Below are 21209 nucleotides of genomic sequence, written 5' to 3'. Positions count from 1 at the left end.
CAACCCACATTCTTCTAAACAAAAGCATGGTCAGGCCTATCACAGCAATACCGGACTCCTGGTACCAACTTCTGTCTGAGTTTGGGTTTTACTGCTGTGAACAGGCTCCCAGGGCCGAGCATACACAAACCCTCACAGAGTAGGTGGCCAGGGGAATGTTGATAGGTTTCTTCTTTTGGCTCTCATACTGGCCTTTGCAGGGATTCCCAAGTGAGTAGTCAAGAAGGTTAGGTGGTGGGCTGGTGAGATGGCTCAGTGGATAAGAGCGCTCACTGACTGCTCTTCTGAAGGTCCTGAGTTCAAATCCCAGCAACCATATGGTGGCTCACAACCACCCCTAATGAGATCTGACGCCCTTTTCTGGTATGTCTGAAGACAGCTACAGCGTACTAATATATAATAATAAATAAATCTTTGGGCCTGAGTGATCGGGGTTGACCGGAGCTAGCAGAGGTCCTAAAATTCAATTTCCAACAACCATATGAAGGCTTACAACTATCTGTACAGCTACAGTGTGTACTCGTATACATAAAATAAATAAATAAATCTTAAAAAAGAAAAAACGAATGTTAGGTGATTAAGGAGTCCTCTGGACCGCCAGTCACTATCAGGCCCTAGAGGCATGTAGCAAGAATCTAGGCAAACAAATGACCTCAGCTCTCTATTGCTAACTCCTGTGGTCTCAAGGTAAGTGATACTGTTTAACCAAAGTGGAGAAACTTTTCAAATGGCTAAAACAGCCATCAGGGGGTGTAGACATCAGAACCAGGAGAACAGAAGTAGTAAGTCATCTTTCAAGTCCCAGCTGGTGGTGATCTTGCCTCACTATGTCACCTGTGCCCAGAAGTCTTATATATAATAGGTTCTCAGTGTTTAATGATAAGGCCTGGACAGGTACAGTAAGTAGTCCTTATTATGATCACACCCAAAACCCTGCCCACCACAGACTCCTAGCAGAGAATGGTCTGGTTAATATGTGAATGGGAGAACTATGCAATGTGAAACTGGGCTTTATAGATGCTTGGAGATCAGGACAGTCTACCCACACTGGGAGACAGTACACAGGCTATGATTCTATGTCATATATATTTGTTTGTAATGGTCTAAATCCTAGGTCTTAATGTGCTAGTAAGCAGTGAGCTACATTCTTTACTATTAGTCTTTTTCCAAAGCAATTATTTCCTTTACCAAAATTAATGTCACAGTTAGTTTGGGTGGCAGCGGAAACATTAGGTCAGGGCTGGAGAAGCAGGCTCAGCAGTCAGGAGTACTTGCTGCTCTTCTAGAGCATCTGGGTTCCCTTTCTAGCACCTATTGTCTCAGTGGTTCTCAACTTTCCTTAATGCTGTGACCCTTTAGTACAGTTCCCCATGGTGTGGTGACCCCAGCCCCCAACTATAAAATTACTTCATTGCCATTTCATAATTGTAATTTTGTTGCTGTCCACTCATTCTGTAGACCAGGCTGGCCTCGAACTCAGAAATCCGCCTGCCTCTGCCTCCCAAGTGCTGTATTTTCTGCTCTCAACCACCTGTTGCTCCAGCTTCCGGGGATCTGATGCTCTCTTCAGACAGACAGACAGACAGACAGACAGACAGACACACAACACAGTAAGTGACCTCACACACACAAATGATATAAATAAATAAGTAAAAACACATAGCTAAACCCACATTAGACAGACAATGGGCATACTCTGGAATCAGTCACAGTTGAAAACCCTGAGAACAGAACGTACAGAAGCACATAGGCTCACTCAATCTGCAGTCTGTCCACGGTACCATTTCAACCCTCATGAGAGCATCCGAAGTGTTATTAAAGAGTTCGAAGGTCTGAGGGGAATAACCCAGTGGTAGAGTATTCGCCTCAAAATTCCAAGGTTATGAATTTGATCTCCAACACTTCAAAAGAGAAAAAAATGGGAGGGGCAGAAGAGAAAATCTTCTGTAGAAAGAATGCTTTTTATAAAATATGGTAAAATTGAAGACTGTGGAGATCAAATAACCCAGGTGCATCCGGATATGACGTACAATTGACTCACCTCTGTGCCTCTGATACTGTAAAAATGAGAATCTCTAGATTTCATTTTTACTGCTTTTGAGTTTGCACTTTTAGTCCCTTTTCAGTTCTAAATATATTCGGCTCTACTCCAGCTTCCACATATTTCTAAATCCCAGTTTGCGTTTTGTGAGGGCATTTCATTCTTTAAGATACCCAAACGTTTAAACACAGAAAACAAAAATCGGCTTTTAGAGACCGAAACCAGCCGACCCTGACACTCAGGCGCCGCGCCTAGGCGGCCTCGCGGAGCACTGCATGCTGGGAACTGTAGTTCCACACCCCTCAGAGCCCTCCCCCACCTTCCCCGGCGCGAGTTTGAAAGGCCTAAGCGGCTGGTGGGCGGGGCACCGAGGGCGGGACTTTCCGTGAGCCCCGCCCCCCGGCCTCCGCTCTCGCGCGGTTCTCCCCGGAGCAGCGCGCCAGGCCGGGGATGGGGTGTGGCCTCGGCCCTGGGGTGGCGGCAGTTGAGGCCGTGGCGGCTGCGGGCCGTGCGGCGCCTCCGGCCTGCGCCGAGTGGTCCCGCCCTGAGCGGGCGCTGCGGAGCGCGGGGCGGGGCCTGGAGGGAGGGTGGCGGCCCGCGGGGCGGGGGCGGGGGCGGGGGCGGGGGCAGGTGCGGGGCCGGCCTCTGGCTCCTTCTTCCTCCGCATGTGGCTGGTGGCCGCGCCGCGCTCGGCTTCACGTTCCGTTCTCCTGCCCGGTCTCCTCCAGGCTCTCCTGCCTCGCCGAGAGCCATGTCGATCTCCGAGAGCGGCCCGGCGGCCACCTCCCTGCCCAACGGCGACTGCGGCCGCCCCAGGGCGCGGCCCGGAGGGAACCGGGTGACGGTGGTGCTGGGAGCGCAGTGGGGCGACGAGGGCAAAGGGAAGGTGGTGGATCTGCTGGCGCAGGACGCCGACATCGTGTGCCGCTGCCAGGTGAGGGAAGCCGGGCCCTTTCCGGGACGTGTCACCTTGAGGGGCGCCCCTCGGGCTGGGAGCCGCGGGGGACCCCTGCCCTGGAGTCTGGGGTGACTCTGGAGGAACCTGGAAGACGCGCGATGTTCGAGCCGCATTCCGGGGTCCGGGCACTGGGCTGGCGGGGCAGAGTCTAGGGAGCTTCCGCCCGAGGCCTGCTCGGGACTCCGGCTAGACCCGGCCAGGCCCACCCACCGGCGCGGTCTAGGAAGGGTCCTTTTCCCCCCAATTTCCCTGATATCGAGACTCAGCGCTGCATTGCCTTCAGGCTTGGGCACGCAGAACCTCGCCTCCATCGGTCCACTTTGTTGAGATCAGAATCCGCCGCGGGCCAAAGAGACTGTTTGGGGGTGGGGGTGGGGGCCCCTCCGATGCTTTTGTTTGTTTTTTTAACTCCGTCTTTCATAGATGACTATGAAGGGGAGATCTGTTTTTATTACTCATCGGTCCTTAAGGAATCCCTGGTAAAGTTGAAAAGTGAGTGTGAGGCAAGTAGATAACGGAGATTTCAGGTCGGATATTTAGAAATATTTACAGTGCTTTCGGTAGTATAAAAAAGTTGGCTTTCAGGAAATCCAGTGTTTCCTACCCGGAGACACGTGTTCGTGTTAGTTGTTTTTCTATTAGTCATTTTTGCTTTGAAGCAGCAGCCTAGAGGCTAGGCCCGCCTTTGCAAAGGCTCTCAGAAAACTATCTCCCTGTTTCAGAATTCAAAATAAATGAGCAGTTCCCACATTCAAAACAAGGTGCAGTGTTGGAAGTTAATGGTGGCATATTTAGGTTGTAAGAATTTTTTTCTCCCTGAAGGTACATGGTTATGTGTGTAGAAGCCTTGTGGTCTAGGCTAGTCGTGGGAAGCTTTCTACCTAAAATTGAATCCTATAAAGAAACTGGTCTGTAAAAAGCCTTGATGATCCTTTGACTTGGATCATCTTCCTTATTGTGTGCAGACACCTACCCCGTATCTCTCCGACTCCCGCTTTACCACCAGTCTTCTCTTCACAGGGTTCTTTCTCTTCCTGCAGCTTGTCTGGCAACATGCATATTTAATGGTGCTCTCGCAGGTGTTGGCTTGGAATCCGACTCGATCAGGAAGTGATCCAAAGCCCAGCCTTCTTCACCTTTCACTTTTCAAATCAGATCTGGGAGCTGGGCTTAGCAAAGCACCTAAACTCTAGCTGAGCAGAGGGATGGGTTTGAGGCCTGCCTTCCTTTTTACCTGGACATGTGCACAGGTTCAGCTGCATTGTAGAGTGTATGGTTATAGCCACCGTGGCACTTCTCTAAAAGAGTTTCAAAATAATAGACCTGTAAAAAGTTATAGAATCGGTTTGTAGACTGTCCGTGTTACTATGTTACCAAGAAAGTGTTCTTGTGGGAGGTCACGAATCAGTCTGACCTGACAATTCTGGAATCTCAGGAGGAATGATTGGGGAGGAAGCTAGCAGAGAAATAAATGATCAAACTTCTCACTCTTATAAACCCCTTACTGTTTACATAGTCCTTACCTTTTTTTCTTGTATGCTTTAGATTTTGCTAATCTCATTAGCTGTAAGAAGGTGATGAATAGACTTAAGCATTTTTTCATTCTCATTTTTGTTTGTTTGTTTGTTTCTCTGTATACCCCTGGCTGTCCTGGAACTCACTCTATAGATCTGGGTGGCCTGGAACTCAGAGGTCTGCCTGCACCTGCCTCCCAAGTTTCTTTTGGCACCATTGTAGCATCTCTTTTGTTGATGATTCATCTTTGTAACTAACTTACTTAGCCAACATCAGTTACCCAGTATTTACTTAATGAAGTTCTCTTAGTTACAACACTGAAGATAGTGGAATGTATAGAGTGGAAAAAGCCAATGGTGGGAAAGACATTTTGAGCTTGGATTGATTTTGAGTTTATTTCATAATTTGGTTTTTAGGTATAAAGGAAAAGTTATGTCATAAGAAAATGGATGGAATTGGAGAACATTTTGCTAAGTAAGACAGACTCAGAAAGACAAATATGCATGTTCCCTCATCCAAAGGGAAGATTTAAAAAAAGACAAGAAAGAACTATCTGGGAAGAGGAAGGAGATTGGGACAAAGAGCGATGAACTTGATCAAAGTACATCTGTGTGAAAGTGTCATAACAAGTCAACCATTGTGTACAGTCACTATGTGCTAATTAAGTATATATTCAAACAGGTTTATATTAATAAAATGTATCCTGTGGCTAGGCGGTGGTGGCACACGTCTTTAATCCCAGCACTTGGGAGGCAGAGGCAGGTGGATTTCTGAGTTCGAGGCCAGTCTGGTCTACAGAATGAGTTCCAGGACAGTCAGGGCTACACAGAGAAACCCTGTCTCAAAAACAACAACAACAACAAAAAAAACCAACCTCAAAACCAAAACCAAAAACCAAAATCTATCCTGTGTTAGAGTTTACATGTCTTTTCTCCAGTGTGTGTGTGTGTGTGTGTGTGTATTCCATATTTCAAGTAGAATCACAAAATAATTCCCTTACTTATGAAACAGCTTGAAATGTTTTTAAAGGGGCATTTCCTCTTTATACATTCCTCTTTATACATTTATATAATAAGATTCCTTTTGGGTAAGAAATAGGTGCAAAACTAATGTCCTTTTCACGACTGGAGCACTGAAGGCCCGTCTTCTGCCTCAGGATCATAGACACTTATTTCTAAATGTGTAGGTAAATAAGTGTGTAGGACTTGAATCAAAGCGTGGCCATTATTGCTGCGCTGCTGTTGGTTTTAGATCAGTATAAACATGTTTTGTTTTTTTTTTTTAATGGAGAGGAGAGGAATAAGTAGAGGAGCACCTCAGACTGATGATTCACCCAGGAAACACCTAGTTCGTATCTACAGGACCACAGTTAGCTCTGCAGTGGAAATGCCAAGAGACGGGAGCTGTGCCTAAAGAAACTCCTGGTCTAGGAAGCCGCTGTTAACAGGGCAGAGTGAGGAAGGTGGTAGTGTGTGGTGTGGAGACAGAGTAGCACAGAAGTAGCTTGTTAGGAAACCTATTACTACTCCCGCCTTCCCCCAGTAAGTGACTCTATCTTGTCCCTTCATTTTGTTGAGTAGAAACTACAGAGATGAGTAGACTGCAGTACTTAGTGCCATTCTTATTTAGTATTCTTAGAGAAAGCCAGGGTGCTGATCTCTGTTACCATGGTAGACAGGGTTTGCCTGTGATCAGGTAAAACTAGGCACTGGAATTTGATACTTAGCATCCAGAACTTCACTACCATCCTTCAAGGCAAACGAGTGCTGCTTTCATTGTGAGTTGTTTCATAATGGAAATTTAAGGTAAGAAACAAACCCTGAGATTGTCATCATTTCCATGTCTGTGTGTTTGAAACTGAAAGCAGCCGTAACGGTGAAAGGCCAAGTGGATGTTTTTAATCTTCCAAAGTCTGTCTGAACACTTCAGATCTTTCCTAAAAGTACTGCAGATGCTTGTATATGTTTTCCTGTGTAGTGTGTCTGGTTATGTTGAATAGTTCAATCATTGTACTAATAGCAACTTAAAATAGACAACTTTGGAGTCAAAAGCTAATCGAAAATAGTGCTTAAAGGTGATTATTGTTACAGTTGACAGGCACATTAGATTTGATGAAATAGTTCTCTGGGAAAGTGAGGAATCAGTACTAAGAAAGTGTCACTGACAGTAAGCATGAACTCAAACTGCCAGGTTCTTACCCCCCTACCCCCATTTTGGTTTTTGAAGACAGGGTTTCTCTCTGTGTATCTTTGGCTGTCCTGGAATTTGCTCTGTGGACTGGCATCCTTTTTGGGTTTCTGGAAGCGTTCAGTGGGGTGTGAGACATTGTGACTTTTGCTCTGATCTATAGTGGGAACCCCACTGTTTCACTAGTTTTGAGCTCTGTTGATTATAGTAGTGTCTGTATATTCAATAGGACACTATTTAGAGTGCTAAGGGGTCTGAGAAGTGCCTCTGGGATTTGTGTATGAAATTGTTAGTCCTCTTGAGCTTTTGCTGTTGTAAAAGAAGATACCATTGTTTTGTGTTCATAACACTGCCAAGAGGTTGCCTTCAGTCTCTCTCACAGCAGGAACTCACTTAAGTGTTTAAAAAGAGGGGAGTAATGTGAAAGAACAGAAAGGCCCATTAGCAAATAAACTAAGAATGTACTCATTGCAGACTGATTTAATTTCCTTTTCGCTCCCTCTGCCCTACACCTTTTAAACTTCTCCAGTTTAAATTTCTCCTTTGGAACTTCGAAATTAGAAACTTAGACATATCAACAATATTTGATCTGAACTACTGTAGAATTGGGCTTGCTGGCTTTTGGTTTTGAAGAGCACAGAAAGAAAAAAAAAAATCTCCAAAGCATTTGTCTTCTGACTTAAGATTCAGTTAGAAAAGTCTGAGAACAATTACAAGATGACTTAGAATTGTTATTGCATCCCTCTATCCTGCAGTGCCATTCTTTATAGTGTTTTCCTGGGCACCACAGAAATGTTATTAAAATTCAGCATTTAATCTTACATTGATATCACTAGATCAGAAAGTGAACTCCAAGAATAAGGGTGTACACTTGCTGTGTGTAATCGCTTACTTCCTAAATTGTATGCATTCTTTATTACAGAGAAGGGAAAGAAACTGAAACAAGCACTGTGAGTATTTGTCTGGTGGTCCAGAATGATGAGGGCTGCTTCTGGGATCTCTCTCAGCAGCATTCATAGCATAGCACTTTAAATCTTGGCTTTCTGAGTCTGATTGGCTCAGATGGGATTACTCTGCTTGTCTGGATCAATCACTGTGGCCAGGGGCGTTTTACTGCGATTAAGGGAGAAGAGGGGTAGCTGAACATCCTCTTAAAAGCTGACTTGGAGTTAATTTCATATGGAAATACAAGATAGAAGAAAACCTAGGAAATTTGGGATTGTTCTTGTTCATAAAATACTCTTTTCTGGATCTAATAATCTTTGGAACCAAATTTGGGTGGTGGTGGCACACGCCTTTAATCCCAGCATTTGGGAGGCAGAGGCAGGTGGATTTCTGAGTTCAGGGCCAGCCTGGTCTACATAGTGAGTCTCAGGACAGCCAGGGCTACACAGAGAAACTCTGTCTCAAAAAACCAAAACCAAAACCAAACCAAACCAAACAAGCAAAAAACAGAGTGAGTTCCAGGACAGCTAGGGCTATACAGAGAAACCCTGTCTCAAAAAAACCAAAAAACCAAAACAAGGTGAGCGAACCAAATTATTTTCTTATTATTTCAATTCTAGAGATAAAAGAGACAGTGGAAATTAGATATATAGAAGTAGAAACTTCTGGTTTCCTTGGAAAGTCAGTTCTGTCAACTGATGGTTCATTGGGGCACACAGGTGAATAGAATGTTTTCCAGAAGCAGACACAAATGAATATGTATGTGTGTATATATGTACACACACATACATATATATATATTTTTTCCTTTGCTAAAGCAGACAAGTGAAAGGGACACGTGATGTTTAGAAGGAATATAAATATGACCCTACAGACATTGATTTGCTTTGCTCAGCCTAGCTATTCTTTAATGACAGCTTGCATATATTGGTTCACCTTACATTGCAGTGTTGAGCTTTGCTTATGGTGGTGTCATAGAGAGACACTTGCTGAAGAACTCTCATGAGGTTCCCGTGGCTTCTTGCTGCTGCAGCAGACTTTGGCTGGTTGGCGAGCCTTACAGTTTCTTATGGACGGAACTGCAGCTGCTTATTTGTGTGTTGATGTTTGCTAGTGGACTAGACTGAGAACAACAACAATTGGAGTCGCCCCAAAGAACTATTTCTAAGCAGGTCCCCAAATCCTAATAACCTTTCTTTTCCACTACCTCTGGTGGGTAGTAGGCTAGAGGGGAGGTTGAGCCCATATTTATGTGTGTGTGTGTGTGTGTGTGTGTGTGTGTGTGTGTGTGTTGTGTGTGTATTGCTTTTTTGTTTTTTTTTTCCGAGACAGGGTTTCTCTTTATAGCCCTGGCTGTCCTGGAACTCACTTTGTAGACCAGGAAGGCCTCAAATTGAGAAATCTGCCTGCCTTTGCTTCCCCTGGGACTAATGGCGTGCGCCACCATTGCCCCCCTTGGTTGAGCCCTTATTAAAGTAGGTTGAGAAAACTTTATGCCTACAATATAGTTTTTTAAAGGACAAAAAGGATTCATTATAAACCTTGCCTTTTGTTCTAGGTGAGTTTTTTGTTGTTGTTTTTAGTTTGTTTGTTATGTTATTCCAAAGCTCTGTGATGTAATACCCAAGTTATTAAGAAGCTTAATGTAGCCGGGTGGTGGTGGCGCACACCTTTAATCCCAGCGCTTGGGAGGCAGAGGCAGGCGGATTTCTGAGTTCGAGGCCAGCCTGGTCTACAGAGTGAGTTCCAGGACAGCCAGGGCTGCACAGAGAAACCCTGTCTCGAAAAACCAAAAAAAAAAAAAAAGAAGCTTAATGTAGGGGCTGGTGAGATGGCTCACCAGGTAAGAGCACTGACTGCTCTTCTGAAGGTCCTGAGTTCAGATCCCAACAACCACATGGTGGCTCACAACCACCCGTAATGAGATCTGATGCCCTCTTCTGGTGCGTCTGAAGACAGCTACAGTGAATTACACTGGAACGAGTGGGGCCTGAGTGAGCGGTCCTGAGTTTAATTTCCAGCAGCCACACACATGATGGCTCACAGCCATCTGTACAGCTACAGTGTACTCATACACATAAAATAAATAAAATAAATCTTTAAAAAAAATAAGAAGCTTAATGTAAACTCGAGGCTTGACTGGAATTTAACTATTCTTTTATCTTAGCCTCCTGAGTGCTGGGATTGCAGGCTTTTGTCATAATGCTTGACTAATTTTATTATAAGTGTTTTGTCTGCTTATATGGCTGTGTACCACCTGTGACTGGTACCTGTGAAGGTCTGAAGAAGGTCAGAAAAAGGCATTGGATTCCTTACTAGTTCTATATGGTTGTGAGCTGCCACCTGGGTAGAATTGAACTGACGTCCTCTGCAGGAGTAAGTACTCTTCACTTCTCATTCCTCTCTCTGCATGTGCCTTAGTTACTTTCTTTAATTGCTGTGATGACTAAGGCAATTTGCAAGAGTAAGCATTTCATTTGGCTCATGTTTTTAGAGTCTGAAACTTTTCAATTTAGCCTTAGGCAAAATTTAAGGCAAGGCAAAAACAGCCACATTCTTTGCCAAAATTTCACAAAAATGCTCTCTAGCCCAGTTGCCATTATTTGCCTGTAGAGCCTGTTGAGCTGGGCCTCCACATACAGTCTGTATAGCTCTCAGCAGTATTCTCTTCCAAGATACTGCTAAGATGGCCCTTTAAACTCTGCTCACATGGTTCAACTATTTGCCTAGTCCAAAGTCTCAAAATCTTCCACATTCTTCCAAAAAAACCACATGGTCAGGCCTGTCACAATAGACTACTCTCTAGTACCAGTTTCTGTCTTTATTACTTTTCTATTGCCATGACTATACCATGGCCAAAGCAACTTAAAAAAGGAAATGATTAATTTGTTTATCTTATGGTTTCAGAGGGTTAGTGTCCATGATGGCAGAGTGAAGGACCAGCTGAGAGCTCACAACTGATCCTCAACCATGAGACAAAGTGTTTGCCCCAGTGACAGATCGCCTCCAATAAGGCCACTCCTCCTAATCCTTCCCAAACAGTTCCATTAACTTGGTACCAAATATTCAAATATATGAGTCCATGGGAGTCATTCTCATTGAAACCTCCATACCAGCCTCTAGATACTTAATCTTAATGTAAAAGTTGCGGTCAAAGAAAACTGGTAACAAGTACCCATTAGGGGATATATATCATGTGAGAAGGTTTTATGATGAAAGGTTCTCCAATTCTTTCTTTTTTTTTTTTTAAGGTTTATTTATCTTATGTATGTGAGTTACACTGTAGCTGTACAGGTGGTTGTGAGCCTTCATGTGGTTATTGGGAATTGAATTTTAGGACCCCTGTTCCCTCTGATCAACCCCACTCACTCAGCCCCTGCACCCTCTGGCCCAAAGATTGATTTATTGTTATATATAAGTATACTGTAGCTGTCTTAAGACGTACCAGAAGAGGGCGTCAGATCTCATTATGGGTAGTTGTGAGCCACCATGTGGTTGCTGGGATTTGAACTCAAGACCTTCGAAAGAGCAGTCAGTGCTCTTACCCACTGAGCCATCTTTCCAGCCCAGGTTCTCCAGTTTTCATTCATGTATTTACTGCTCATTTTTGTGCAGTTAACTTGCATTTATTCTTGGTGTATATTATAAAAGCATCATGTAAGGCATTCAAATTTAGGATTTCCCAAAAAGCTTTCTACATAAAATACACTAAGGTGTTTGGGGGTTAATACTCTTTTGTTTATTTTTTGGAAGGAGCATATGTTTCAGACAAGAAAGGGTGGACTCAGGCTGGTATGGCCATAGACAAGTTTGTGTGTTTCAGATTAAATCTAGGTTAAAGTGAGGCCATCTGAGGCTCATCTGGGCAGGTAGCAATGGAGTCGTGTTAGAAGTTCTCCTCTGTTGTTGTAGGTGGGAGGTTGAGGTCATGGGCAGTGGTACTCCCATTTAGAACCTCTTTGTTTTGCTCTCTGCTAATGTATGTGTCCTCTCCTTGGGTCAGTATCTGTGTTTGAGGACAGTTGCCTGAGCTCTCGAGATAATTTTACATTTTACAATCTATATATATTTTAGGTCAGCGTCCAAACAGACACTTCAAATTTGAATTTTTATCTGTTGTATTTTATGATTATGATCATATGCTACAACTTATTTTACAGATTACCTCATTAAGAAACTTCTTACATGTAGCACCCCCTAAGCCCCTCTCACTGTGTTTTAAGATTAATTTTTCATATCTCAACTCTCACTTAAAAAGGAAATTCAAGTTTATTCCTGATATTTTCACCATATTCCTGCATTCGCTAAATTTAAATAATTTAAACTGAACTGGTTATTTAAAAATGGAAGTTAGTATTTCAGTGAGTAAACTTTGCAGCAAAACGGAATTTCTAGTCTTTTATAATTGAACTTTTCCAACCCAAACTATGTAATAACTTGGATGAACTTAGGGAGGAAGCTAACTTATCTCCTTGAAATTATTAACCATCTGCCTTTAATCATAACCATCTGCCTTTAAAAAATATCCATGCCAGTTTTCAACTCTTTTTGGTTTTTCAAGACAGGGTATCTCTGTGTAGCCCTGGCTGTCCTGGAACTTACTCTGTAGACCAGGCTGGCCTCGAACTCAGAAATCTGCCTGCCTCTGCCTCCCAAGTGCTGGGATTAAAGGCATGCTGCCCAGCCAGTCTTCAACTCTTTAAGTGTGGATGTTGTTATCACTATTACCTTTCATGGTAAATAGTAGCTGAGGAAATAAGCGTTTGTTACATAATGTGAGCATTCTTAGGTAATAATTTTAATAATGCCGCCTTTAAACGAATCATACTCTGAGTGGGGTACTTTGAGACGGGGCCTTCTGCAGCCCCGGCTGGCCTCACTCACTGCTGAAGCTGAGGATGACTTGACTTCTTGGTCTTCCTGCCTCTACCTCCTAGTAGCTGAGAGTGCAGGGGGGTACCTCCAATATATGAATTTTTTTTTTACATATATAAACATTTTTCTCTCAAACTGAAAAAGACTTGCACCCACTCACTGTACAGTTTTGGAAAATTACACAGAACTTGAAAATAAGGCTCTTTGTTCGTAGGTGCAATGGGTCTTTGATGTCCAGTAATCTGCTGTACACAGTGAACAAATCTAAACCACTTAAGTTTTCAGGACTCCGCAAATGCATTTTCTTAGGCAACAAAACATGAAGAGGAGACTACGATGAGTAACATTTAGTTTTTGGAAGGACACTTAAAGTAGAAAGATTTTCCTGCTAGGATAGCTCCTATCTCCTTTTAATCTAAGTGGCTTTGATAAAGAGGTATTGTGAGCATAATTTACTTTATTCTTAATGGCTGGATTTTTTAAATTGAGTGTGCTGCTTCCACAGTGTTTGTGCCCCAGGGTGTTTCTAATTTCAGGCTTTTAATTTGTGTGTGAGATGGAGGCGTCATGGTGTGGGATTTTGCGCTAACAGTGTCTTGTCAGCACAGAGTTTCAGGTTTGGGGCTTTGGGATTAGGAATGAATATTCAACCTGGAGTAAATAACTGGGTTATCTCAAAGTTATCAATACATTGAGTATATAAATACATTGAGTGTGTAAATATTTATTAAATTTAATAATTTAGAATTAAAAAATGTTAGTAATGACAAATTAGCATTTTCTTGAGGACCTAGAAATTTTAATGTGCTTCATATTTTAAGAGATTTTTCTTGAAAATTTGAGACATGTTATTTTGAAGCACAAAATATGTGATTGTTTTTAGAAAGACTGGCCTTAACAATAGAAAACTGGAAACAACTCAAATGCATTTCTTTGTGAGACTAGTTTAATTATTGTATAAACAGATAAAAGAATGAAATGGTTTTATTTGCAATTTATAGAGTGGTCACTAACATTAAATAAACAAATCTAGTTATCTGTCAACAGATGATGTTTTATTCATTCATAAAGAATGAAATGGCTTAATTTGCATATACAGTTGTCTTACATATATAAGAAAAATGAGAGTTGATAACTTGGAAAAAGGAACTGAAGGGGGAGAAGATAAAGAGAATGAGTATAGTCAAATATACAATACATGGTGTGCTTGAGACCCAGTACTTTGTTCAGTGAGTGTGCAATACTACACAAATTTAAAAAGAATAAAGTGTGGCTGTGGCCTCCTGTGGGGACTCTTAAGGTTGAATCCTCACACTGTGACAAAAACAGCAACAAGTGGCAAGGTATATGAGAAAGACTTGACAGTTCTGCTGTGTGCGTGTATGTGTGCGTGCGTGTGTGCGTGTGGGTGTGTATAAAGAATCATGAATAAGCTGGGCAGTGGGGGCGTACTTAGGAGGCAGAGGCAGGCAGATTTCTGAGTTTGAGGCCAGTTGGTCTACAGAGTGAGTTCCAGGGCTGTTGTGGGAAATATTAAAAAAGATCACCCCACAATGTCTCCTGCCACTCCGGACCACTTTCCCGCTCTAGTGCCGGCTTCATCACTATGTCCCCGCAGGGCCCTGCTATTCTTTCCCAGCTTATGAGTTCATCTGGCTTACACGCCCCACGCCCCACATCCCACAGTCAGTCATCTAGTGCCTAGTTACCTGGTAGAAACATGACTCTTATGGCTTAATTATCGAATGAAGTTTATATATCAATAAGATCACAATTTACAAGATGACAGTAAATAATTTCAGAGCCAATTGATAAAGATAATGCTTTAACCCAGTTCTAACCTTGTGAAAACCTTGGCTACCTGTGGCTGTTTAAAACCACGTGGGGTCTGGATCATCTTCCTGTTCACCTGCCTCCATGTTGACTTCTCCTGCTTCTCCCCTGACCTCCAACCTGTCTTACCCTAAACTTCTAGCTCTGCCCCTCTATTCCTGTCCAATCACAGGCCTGTCACTGCTCTAATGTGATTGGACAGAGAGAATGCTGCAACACAGGATAGCCAGGGAAACACAGAAACCCAAAAAACAAAAAATGAAAACAAAAACAGAATCATGAATAATTAGATTGATACATGTCCTATGTAGGGCCAAAGTCAGCCTAAAAAAACTAAATTAGTTTTCTTTCCTACCCGTCCTCTCTCAAAAATAAGTGTGACTTGATCCTTTAACAGCAATCACTCAAGTATACTGTAGCGTGGAAAGAAAAACACAAGCAATTACATGTTTTTTGGTATACACACACACACACACACATATATATATATATATATATATATTTTATTTTATTTTTTTTTTTTTGAGTTTCCTTGTGTTGTATTCACTTTTAGCAAGAATTTATTATCAGGCTCAGTGTCTCCTTCATTCTGTTTCAGGGAGGGAATAATGCTGGCCACACAGTTGTTGTAGATTCTGTGGAATATGACTTTCATCTTTTACCTAGTGGAATAATTAACCCAAACGTTACTGCCTTTATCGGTAAGTGTTTAAATTGAACTTCTTGGCTGCAACATGGTAGTTTTTGATTATCAAAACTGACTTTACTTTTCACTGACCAGATGGTTCCTTGATGCCTCACTAATTTTGTCTGCGGTGCTTTATAGGACAGACCTGCCAAGCTTCTTATCACTCCCAGGTCTTTTGCAGAAGTGGTTCCCAGGATGTTTACTTTGCAGGCACCTGTGTGCATCATAGCCTTTATTCCTTAGAGACGTTCTTGTCATCAGTGAGTTTTCTAAAGACTTTCAACTCTGACTCTTTATAAGAAATATTTCATTCTAAACCCTTACAGTCTGATGATTTATATTCTGTTGTTTAAAAATGTGCACATCACACTAAATTTCAGAGTGTGGTTCTGAAAGACATCAGTGTAGATAGTGACCTGGCTGTACCCTTAGGTTCTTTCAGAGCATGATTTCATTTGTCACAAAGAAATTCCAAGTTGTTTTGAACATAATTTTAGTGTTTTATATCCCCTATCACTTACATATACTATAAAGTTTGAGTACTTTCTGTGAGAATTCCTTAGTAAAATTGGTGTTTTATGTAATTTGTTCTGTTCAAAATAGATGGTTATTATAGATGTCTACATTTAACATTTATGTGTGTGTCTATATTATAATTACTGGTGTTTAAGGTGGAGGATTGTTTGTTTCTTTTAGGAAATGGAGTGGTAATTCACCTTCCTGGATTGTTTGAAGAAGTGGAGAAGAATGTTGTAAAGGGGAAAGGTATGATGAATGGGTCTAACTATAATCTTTATCTTATCCAGTTTCAGTGAGATCTTACACCGCAGAAACTGAGCGTTTGTCCTGTACTTAGGATTTTCAGATTTTAGAGTACACATTGTTATGCATTTAAATTTCACTCATAGTTACTATTTCAAATCAAAGATGACATCCTCATAGATTTTTGTGAAGGTGCCAAGTCTTTGATGTGTTCATTACTTACACACTGGCTCTTGAGGTAGCTGGAGTGACAGCGTGCCTCCTACCTGCTCTTGGAGCTTTGGCACATTGCAGAGCGTCTTCTGGACTGGACTGCTGCATCCTTGAAAGGGTTTTTCCCTGAAGCAAAGGAACGTGCACTGACCTGAAAAGAAACACCCTTGAGTCGTCGATACTTGTTAGGGTGGGAGGGAATTTACAAGGCAAGTAATACAGACTTAAGGGACATTCTTAATTCTTAATACAGTTTCCTTCAAGATGAGCTCAGATTTAAAATGCTCTTTATCTTGTTTGAGTTGTGTTGGGTTTAAAATAATTCATCCTTAAGTGTTCTTGACTATAATGTTCTTGACTAAAGACACCCCATCTCCCCACTGTCTATGTTGCCTACCCTCCCAAGTATCCTCCTCACTTTTTACCCATGTTCTAGTCTCTAATCTCCCCCTAATTTATTGGATGATGAGACCTAGGTGTGAAAGCTCAAAACCCCTGGTCTTGATCTCTTATAGTTACATGCATCTATCTCATTACTGAGATATATTAAATGTAGTTATCTACAGTACTGTGGAGAAATATTGTTTCATTATTTTGTCTAGTCATATTTCTTTATAACTCTTTTGTGAAGGGTGGCATTACTAAAACCAGCTTCCTTCTCCTGAATTTCCTCCATGCTATCTACCTGATCCCACACCTAGTCTGGAAAATATTTTCCTGCTGTTTTCTTTTTTTGGGTTCTTAGGAATATTTTATGTGAATGTGACTTGGGATGGGAACTATTTAGAACAAAATATTTGGAGATAAGAGTGTAAATGAATGAGCTTGTAGGTTAAGACCAGTGACAAGCTTGATAAGCCCAATGCTTCCCATGCAGAAGAAGAGATACAAACATGATTGCTTCAGTGAAAACACTTGTAGACATCCTGTTCATAAAGAAATTAAGTCTTAAAAATTGTTGCACAAAAAGTTTGATAAAATATATCTTTTCTTTCCTAGGTCTAGATGGCTGGGAGAAAAGGCTTATCATATCGGACAGAGCTCACATTGGTAGGAAGCTGTGTGTGTGTGTGTAGAACTGCCTCTTAGTCAGAGGTCTCAAAGCATCTAGTAATGAATTATTTCTATGTTTGTTTAAGGATTATAGTTGAAGTTAAAATAATAAGATCTTAATTTTCCTTTGTTTTGTTTTGACAAGGATTAGATTGAAATAAATATACCTATTTCTGAAGACAAGTGTAGTTAAGCAGATGAGTAACAGAACCAGCATTTTGTCATGTCTTTAGATATTAAAGAATAAATCACATAAATACAAAACATTTATTTGTACATGTTGACATTCCTGTAAGAACATATTTGCCCTTTGGCAAGTTTTTAGAATGACTGTCTGCACAGTGATAAATCACCTCTCTTCATCCATACTAGGTTTCTCCATGAATTAGAACTATATTCTAAAATTAATTTTAGGTATCACCAGTAAGTTTGGTGTTTCCTTCTTGGTTATCATTCCTGAACCAATAGAATTAATTAGCAGTGACATGTTTATGATAACCTAAAAAGAGTAGTAGGGCATTTAGACCAATAGGGAACTTTGGTATGGACCTGAAACTATTACAAAGTTTATGTCCTGATACAGTAGCTGCTGAAATTTTAGCATTGTCCCCCCACCCCATCTCTCTGTGTCTCCCTCTTCTCTTATTTATTTTATTTATTTATGGTTTTTTGTTTGTTTCAAGATAGGTTTTTGGGTTTTTTTTTTTTTTTTTTTTTTTTTTTTTTTTTTTTTCTATAGCCTTGACTGTCCTGGAACTCACTCTGTAGACCAGGCTGGAACTCAGAGATCCACCTGCCTCTGCCTCCTGAGTGCTGGAATTAAAGACATGTGCCACTACCATCTAGCTCATTGTTCTTTTTAAAAAAGATCTCAACCAAAATGGAAATCAAATAACAGTGTGGCTATGTTACAGCTTCAGATTTGAGGCTTGTGCATCACCTTAGTAACCCAGTAAAATAATGGCAAGATAATTCAGCCACTAGTGCTTGCCTTGTAAACGTATGGCCTGACTTCCTTGGCATATGTGCCCATACATATACATTGCACAAATAATAATAAAGTAGAAATAAAATAACTTTTTGAGGAAAACTGTATTAATTTACATAGTTATTATATGAAAAACGTCATCTTTCCCATTATATTGTTCAGTAGGGACTTGTCTTAGTTAGGGTTTTATTGTTGTGAACAGACATCATGCATGACCAAGGCAACTCTTACAATGACAACATTGAATTGGGGCTGGCTTACAGGTTCAGAGGTTCAGTTCATTATCGTCATGGTGGGAGCATGGCAGCATCTAGGCAGACATGGTGCAGGAGGAGCTGAGAGTTCTACATCTTCATCTGAAGGCCTCTAGGAGAAGACTGGCTTCCAGACAGCTAAGATGAAGGTCTTTTAAAGATTTATTTATTTATCATATGTAAATACATTGTAGCTGTCTTCAGACACTCAGGAAGAGGGTGTCAGGTCTCCTTACAAGTGATTGTGAGCCACCATGTGGTTGCTGGGATTTGAACTCGGGACCTTTAGAAGAGGAGTCGGAGCTTTTACCCGCTGAGCCATCTCACCAGCCTTAGGATGAAGCCTACACCTAAAGTGACATACCTATTCCAACAGGGCTGCACCCTCTAATAGAACCACTCCCTGAGCTGAACATAAGTAAACCATCACAGGACTTCGAAAAATCAGCCAAGAGCAAATGTGTGCTAATACTGTGAACCTTTTCATATCAATAGTATATCCTGTATGGTTTGGTTTTGAAGCTGACTGCTTCTTTTTTTCTGTACTGGAGACTTCAATAGCTATTGGTATGACTAGATACAACATTTAAAATACTTTGATGTTTTAAAAAAAGCCAAAGGAAGATTCTCTACACATGATTTAATTTGTTTCTCACTCTGTCTGAGGATGCAATTTGCATACTTCGTAGATTGCTTCAGTGCTTTAGATGCAGAGACTGGGTGTAGGAGTGGTGCAAAGGGGCAGAAGGCCCTTCTTTCCCTTGGTAACTTGCTAAGTCGCCAGGCTGTCCTGGTACTCACTGTAGATTCCAGTCTGGCCTCAAACATGTGATCCTCTGATCCTCCTCTCTCACCCTTCTGTCCTAACACAATTGGCCAGCAGTAAAATCCCTCGAGACTCTCATACTAGCATGCTTCCCTTTGCTTGTCCAATCTTTTCTGTGTTGTCACAGATTTCATTACAGTAGAAACTTGACACAGTGTCAGTATTTTGAATTGTCTATTTTCTTCCAAAGAAATTTTAAAATGATGAAGCTGCTATGCAGTCAGTGCCTAAGCAGGGTCTGAGGAGCTCAGTGGCTTAAGAGCTGTCACTGCTTTGCTGAGAACCGGGTTCTGATTCCCAGTTCCTACATGGTGGTTCATAACCATCGAGAACTCCACTTCCAGGGATTCAGTGCTCTCTTTTAACCTCTGGTCACTAGGCATACCTGCAGGCAAAACATGCAAAATAACTTTAACTATTTTTTAATTAAAATAATTAAGCAACTTAATGCAAAATTTTCGATATCATCTTTTGACCTAGCATATTGATATAATTTGTAATAAGAGAAATAATGACTAGATGACTTAAATATTGTAAGCATCTGAAATCCAGATTTGCTGTTTGTCTGTCATTTTATTCATATATTGAATACCTAACTTGTACTAGACATGGTACCAGAAACTGACACTGAAGGTTCAAGAGTGTTTGAAAAATCCTTTAATAGAGCTTATAGTAAAGTAGTGAGCACAATACAGTATATAGGATAAATATATAATGAATGTGTCATGGCACAGGTTTCAAGATGAAGCTGTGTGTCAGGAGAGCAATCCTAAGCAGGAGCAGGCAGTTTGGGGGACGTGGTGGGAACATGTTAATTATAGATAAAGTGCCTGGGAGGATTCACTGAGAAATGAAGCCCCAGTGGAAATGAGGCACAACATGGCAAGCAAAGATGTCACCTATATTGTGGGCTATATACTAAGTGTATTATTTTATTAAGTGTGTTGATAAAGCTTACATTAGAGGGCTGGGAACATAGTTAAGTTAGAGGGCTGAGAACGTAGTTAAGTGGTAGAAAATCCTGAGTAGTTACCAGTATCAAATACTTGCATAAGTAAAACTCAACCAAATTTATTTATAACAATATTTTTACAGGCGTGCTAATGAAACTGCAAAGGATGTACAGTTATCTTTCAGTTTAAAAATTAGACTAATTCACCAGGCAGTGGTGGCACACGCCTTTAATCCGAGCACTTGAGAGGCAGAGGTAGGCGGATTTCTGAGTTCGAGGCCAGCCAGGGCTATACAGAGAAGCCCTGTCTTGAAAAAACAAAAACAAAAAACAAAAACAAAAAACAAAACAAAACAAAAAATAGACTAATTCTCAACTTTTTTTTTTTGTCCTTTAATGTCTAGACCTGTAGAAAACCAAAGAAGTATTCAAAACAACTTCAGAGAGAGTAATCAGAAATAATTAGAAGGCATTAAGGTTCTATACCATGAAAGTCATTGTTCTGATTATGCTAATAGCTTCCTGGGGCCTAGGTCAGGGCACTAAATTAATTTTTGAAAATACAGCTCAACTGCTTTCTGTCAACTGTTTATTTGTTGTTTTTTTTAACTTCTCTGATAATGAAAAATAATTATTTAAATGTGAATGCTTTTGTATTCAGAAGAAAGTATGACATATTCTAGTCCCTCAGTCATAACTGATTTGCGAAGTTAAGGTTTAATTAAACAGCTCTCAAGGATAATTCTGGCTCCTGAAACACTTTAGAAAGGCTATTGTTTAGGCTACAGGATAGGAACATGATAATAAACTAATCATATGATAGCAGTTGAAGTACAACACGATAGAATGAAATTCAAAAAACAAACAAAATACTCAGTTACCATAGTCTTTAAAATGTATAGTCTTCCAAGTCCCTGGAAAAATTGCTAGGATGATTTTTCTGAGTCATTATCTGTTCCCTTTGATCAAAAGTGACCACAGCTCTTAACTTCTCTTACAGATTAATTCTGACATTTGAAACTTTATTTAAAATTGTAGTTTATACTGTCTTTTGCATCTGGCCTTCACTGAACAGTTTGCCTATAATGGTTACAATTCTGTTGCAATTGCTTCTCCCCC

General features: G+C 41.1%; 1 protein-coding gene across 1 annotated transcript in view; it reads left to right on the top strand.

The window, feature by feature from the left end:
• Positions 1-2512: 2512 nt before the first annotated feature.
• Adss2 (adenylosuccinate synthase 2) overlaps positions 2513-21209 on the top strand; it is a 33049-nt gene continuing 14352 nt past the window's right edge. Inside the window, exons 1-4 of the mRNA XM_031390927.1 lie at positions 2513-2975; positions 14953-15055; positions 15739-15807; positions 17017-17067. Of these exons, the coding sequence (XP_031246787.1) occupies positions 2793-2975; positions 14953-15055; positions 15739-15807; positions 17017-17067 (406 nt within the window). The 5' untranslated portion in view covers positions 2513-2792. The remainder of the gene's footprint in view (positions 2976-14952; positions 15056-15738; positions 15808-17016; positions 17068-21209) is intronic.

The sequence above is a fragment of the Mastomys coucha genome, unplaced genomic scaffold (genome assembly GCF_008632895.1).
Source record: "Mastomys coucha isolate ucsf_1 unplaced genomic scaffold, UCSF_Mcou_1 pScaffold1, whole genome shotgun sequence".
Classification (NCBI taxonomy): Eukaryota; Metazoa; Chordata; class Mammalia; order Rodentia; family Muridae; genus Mastomys; species Mastomys coucha.
This window is presented reverse-complemented; position numbering and strand designations above follow the sequence as displayed.